At 51.2% G+C, this 4,754-nt stretch overlaps 1 protein-coding gene across 2 annotated transcripts in view; it reads right to left on the reverse strand.

The window, feature by feature from the left end:
- NTRK2 (neurotrophic tyrosine kinase, receptor, type 2) overlaps positions 1-4,754 on the reverse strand; it is a 358,258-nt gene that overhangs the window by 71,458 nt on the left and 282,046 nt on the right. For both annotated transcript variants that reach the window (XM_008575751.1, XM_008575752.1), the window contains one exon: positions 2,225-2,459. In XM_008575751.1, the coding sequence (XP_008573973.1) occupies positions 2,225-2,459 (235 nt within the window). The remainder of the gene's footprint in view (positions 1-2,224; positions 2,460-4,754) is intronic.

Here is a 4,754-nt window from a genome sequence, read left to right on the forward strand (position 1 = left end):
TTTTAGCAAATGTTAATAAAATATGGTAGACAGCAAATGTCAATGTTTTTATAACGTGTAAGTGACTAAGATTAACTTCTTATGTTCATCATGATGGCCACTATTTTGTTAGTATTTTCTTTTTCAAGCTTTTCTTCTTTTTGAGCTATAACTCACATACCATAATATTTACTATTTTAAAGTGCACAATGCTTATCGAGGTGGCAAGGGAGGAACCAGCACACAACAGTCGACAGAGGAATCTGCGGCACGGCCATGCACAACTGCAGCAGCGCTGGCCCCACCAAAACACAGGGGCTGCAGGGGAGCGGCGCTGCAGGGACCTTCCTCATCGTCAGTGGAAAGGCAGACACACAGACACACAGATCCTGCAGCTGCAACTGCGCAGTGTGACCATCGGGAGGGGCTGGGAGGGTGGCGTGAGATTAATGTGGTGTCTGAAGCACATTTCTTAATGACTGGGATAGTTCCAAGAACATTTCACAAATAAAGGAACTTGGATTTATTATTTCCTCCAATCAATTCAGAAGGAAGTACTTGAGGATCTTGTCACCTAAGTGGAGGATTTTCTTTTTAGCAAATGTTAATAAAATATGGTAGACAGCAAATGTCAATGTTTTTATAACGTGTAAATGACTAAGATTAACTTCTTATGTTCATCATGATGGCCACTATTTTGTTAGTATTTTCTTTTTCAAGCTTTTTTTCTTTTTGAGCTATAACTCACATACCATAATATTTACTATTTTAAAGTGCACAATGCTTATCGAGGTGGCAAGGGAGGAACCAGCACAAAACAGTCGACAGAGGAATCTGCGGCACGGCCATGCACATAACTGCAGCAGCGCTGGCCCCACCAAAACACAGAGGCTGCAGGGGAGCGGGGCTGCAGGGGGTGTGGGAAACAACCTGAGGAGACGACTCCTTAAAAATAAGTAACACCCGAAAGAGCAGAGGTGGGAGAAGCGTTGTCTTCACCAGCCCTGCCCTCGTATGCAAGTTAGCCAAGTTCTGTTTTGTCCTCCTGGGCTTTGTACACCCCGCACTTTGATTCCTTTCCTTCCTCTCCCTTTGAAAGTCAAGCAAAACAAACAAGGAAATCAAATCGAGGGTTTGAGGTTAGCAGAACACACCCCAAACCCTCACTCTAAATAGCATCGCTTCAAGACGTGTCCCTTTTCTCTCGTATCCAAGTCCCAAGACCTCAGTTAACAAATCTATCATACCCAGGGGGCCAGGCCCAAGTAATCAGTGGACGCGAATGATTGTCTATAACGCCACCCTCGGCGATTTGTAGGGTGGAGTCACCGGGCAGATGGGGTAGGATTGCTCAGGAGCGGGCAGGATGGAACCTCTTAGATCTCACCCAGAAGGTCACCAGCTAAGGCACTTTCAACCAAGGTGGTCTGTGGGAGACCTTCCAAGGGCCAGCTTGCTTTTATTTATGTGAACAAGCTCATCTTAACTCAAACCTCAAACAAAGGCTCCTGGCATAATTTTACAGAATCAAACTCAAACCTCAAAATGCTTTAACCTAGTGTCCACCAGGAATTTTCCTGAGCCCTTGGGCTCCCCTGGAAGAAGCCTCATGCTGAGGACTTTTGGAGATGACAGACACCACTCTGGAGAGCCACAGAAAAAGCAGGAGGGGTGTTATGGGCTGAACTGTGTCCCCCCAAGATTTACATGGTGAAGATCTCACTCCCAGTACCTCAGGATGTGACTCTATTTGGAGAGAGCTTGAAAGAGATGATTTAGAAAAAATGGGATCATTAGGGTGGCCCTAATCCAACATGACTGCTGTCCTTATACGAAAAGCAAATTTGGACATAAAGAGGCACACGGCTTGAAAGAGATGATTTAGAAAAAATGGGATCATTAGGGTGGCCCTAATCCAACATGACTGGTGTCCTTATACGAAAAGCAAATTTGGACATAAAGAGGCACACAAGGCGCCCACGCATGTAGAGACCATGTGAAGACACAGCAAGAAAGAAGCCAGCTGCAAGCCAAGGAGAGAGGCCTCAGCAGAAATCGGACCACACCTGCCCACACCTTGGTCTTGGACGTCTGGACTCCGGAGCCGAGAGAAATACAATTCTGTTGTTTAAGTCACCAAAACTGTGATATTTTGATATTTTGTCATGGCAGCCCTAGCAAAGAAACACCACGGGGGATCCCCAGGAAAAGAGGGCCCTGGGGTCTCCTGGGCCCAGCTACTCACCCTGTAGTAGTCAGTGCTGTACACGTCCCGGGACATCCCGAAGTCCCCGATTTTCACCAGCAGGTTCTCCCCGACCAGGCAGTTCCGCGTGGCCAGGTCGCGGTGCACGAAGTGCTGGGACGCCAGGTAGACCATGCCCGCGGCGATCTGCTGGGCGATGTGCAGCATCTGCGACTGCGTCAGCTCCGTGGGCGGGTGGCCTTCGGCCATCAGCACGGCATCAGGTCCGTGTGCCCTGCGGGGGACACGGGGGGCGTGCTGGGGCCCAGCTCATCGGCTGGAGGGGCCCCCCAACTGCTGATGCTGGAAGACAAAGTGCTTCCCCCACAGCTCTGCTTCTCAAAGCCCGAGATCACCCAGGCTGCTGCATCTCCCAAGTATCTCGAATTCCCAGCCACCCCCCGCCCCATACACAGGTTTACGTTGTAGGGGCTCCAGAACTCTGCAGGGTCAGGCACTGGCAGAGCCCGGACCCTGACAAGCACAGGTGGCCGATGCAAGGAAAGACAGGAACAAACGCTAGCGGGGAGGTCAGCTGTCCTGAAGGGAGGTCACAGAGCCCAGCAGAGTCCCCTGTCCTGGCAGACGCGCTGCAGCAGAGCATCCCCTCCCTGATCCCAGTCCCCTGATCCCAGTCCCCTGGTCCGGGGCCACGCTGGTCTCCCTCGAGCCCATTCAGCGGGGTCCCGGGAGCTCTTGGCCTGGCCGTCTGTCCCCAGTGGAAATACCGTTTCCTTCCGCCCCCGCCCTCCGGCCCAGCACGTGCACCGAGCAGCACGGAGTGTCCCCAGAGTCTTGGCACACTTGGTCTCTGGCTGGGGGGAGCTTTACTCTGCCCTGTGGATGGCGGAGCTCTGCTCTTGAACCTCTGTTCTGTCCTGCGCCCCCGCCCTCCGCTCCGGGGGGTCTGAACACGGCTGTGCGCTCCGGGGTCCTGCGTGGGGAGCCCAGCCCTGTGGCGTTGACCAGGATGGACTGCGGGAGTGCTGCAGGGTCTGGAGTGCCCAGGCCTGCCACAGGCCACCTCCTGGCAGAGGTGAGCAGGGCAGAGATGGGCTCCTCCAGAGGATTTTAAATAAACTTTAATGTGGGTGGCCCTGTCTGCAGGCTCCCAGAACTGCATGTGTGTTTAAAAGTGACAGCTCCATAATTATCCAAGAACTCATGTGGCATTGTGACCGACCCCCACCCATCTGATGAGCATCTGGCCACAGATGCGCCCCCTCTTCCACCAGGACTGCAATTCTTCCTTTCTTTGATTTCTAAAGCATGCTGTCACCAGACCTGTCATTCTTGTATTCTCAGAGAAGGGACAGGAGAGGAGGAGTGGGGGAGTCTCCCAGGCCCCCCAGCATCCAGCACCACGACCCTGGGGCGCCTTTTAAGGTCTCTGATCTGTGAGTTCCTCATTTGTCAAAATGCAAAGGTACTTTATGCTGGGTGATCCTCTAGGTCCCTCGGTCTCCAAATGTCTGTCTGGGTTTGACCATTCCCTGGGGAGGACCTCCTGTTTCTGCGTAAGGCTAGTCCTGATACATTTCACCTCCACTCAAACTGCAGTCCCCACCTGCCTCTTGTCACACTGAGGAACAACACCATGGAAATGTTTCGGGGTTTTCTTCAGCTCAAAATCTTTTGCTGGAAGTATGAAGGCTGCAGCACAGCAGCAAAAGCTCTGGGGTATCTGAGCTGAGTTGGATCCTGCCCTAGTATACTAGCTGCATGACCTCAGGCAAATTACGTAATGAGCCTGTTTCCTCATTCCATAAAATGCAGATACAAGCCGTTCCTTCTTAAGGGCGGTGATGTGAGAAGAGACTGAGAATCTGCTTGAATGGTGCTTCACCACCTTTCCGAGGAAAGCCACAGAGAAAGACTTTGCAAACACAGGTTCTCTTTTAAAAAGAAGTGGAGAGGTGCTACGAAAACACAAGCTATTTTCTGCACATTTCTTTTTGCAACTGGCGTGTAACAGAGCTCTTCAGGACACCAAAGGGCCAGCCCTGTCAACCCCACCAAAGGTTAATCAAGCCTGACCCTTTCCAGCACTAAGAGAGAGGGCAAGGGAAAGTGAGGATGTTTTCAATTGTTTAACTCTGCAGTAACCTCAACACCAGGAGAAGAACCTAGGGGTCCACCTAAACTAAGGGAAATCCTGAAATAAAGACTTAGAGATTCTGAGCCAGGAATCAGTCTTCAGAGATTTAGTTCAAAGGGTAAAATAAGTTGTTTACGGGCCGGCCCGTTGGCGCACTGCTACAGTGCGCCGCTTGGGAGCGCGGTGGCGCTCCCGCCAAGGGTTCGGATCCCACATACAGACCAGTTCCCGCTCACTGGCTGAGCGAGGTGCGGGCACAACACCGAGGGTTGCAATCCCGTTGCCGGTCCCAGTCCGGTACGGGCGCGACACTGAGGGTTGCGATACGTTGCCGGACACGAAAAAAGACAAAAAATAAAAATAATAAAAATAAATAAATAAATAAATAAAATAAGTTGTTTACTGGCCATAGTCTTATTTCAGCCCCAGAAA

The sequence above is a fragment of the Galeopterus variegatus genome, unplaced genomic scaffold (assembly GCF_000696425.1).
Source record: "Galeopterus variegatus unplaced genomic scaffold, G_variegatus-3.0.2 Scaffold1232, whole genome shotgun sequence".
Lineage (NCBI taxonomy): Eukaryota > Metazoa > Chordata > Mammalia > Dermoptera > Cynocephalidae > Galeopterus > Galeopterus variegatus.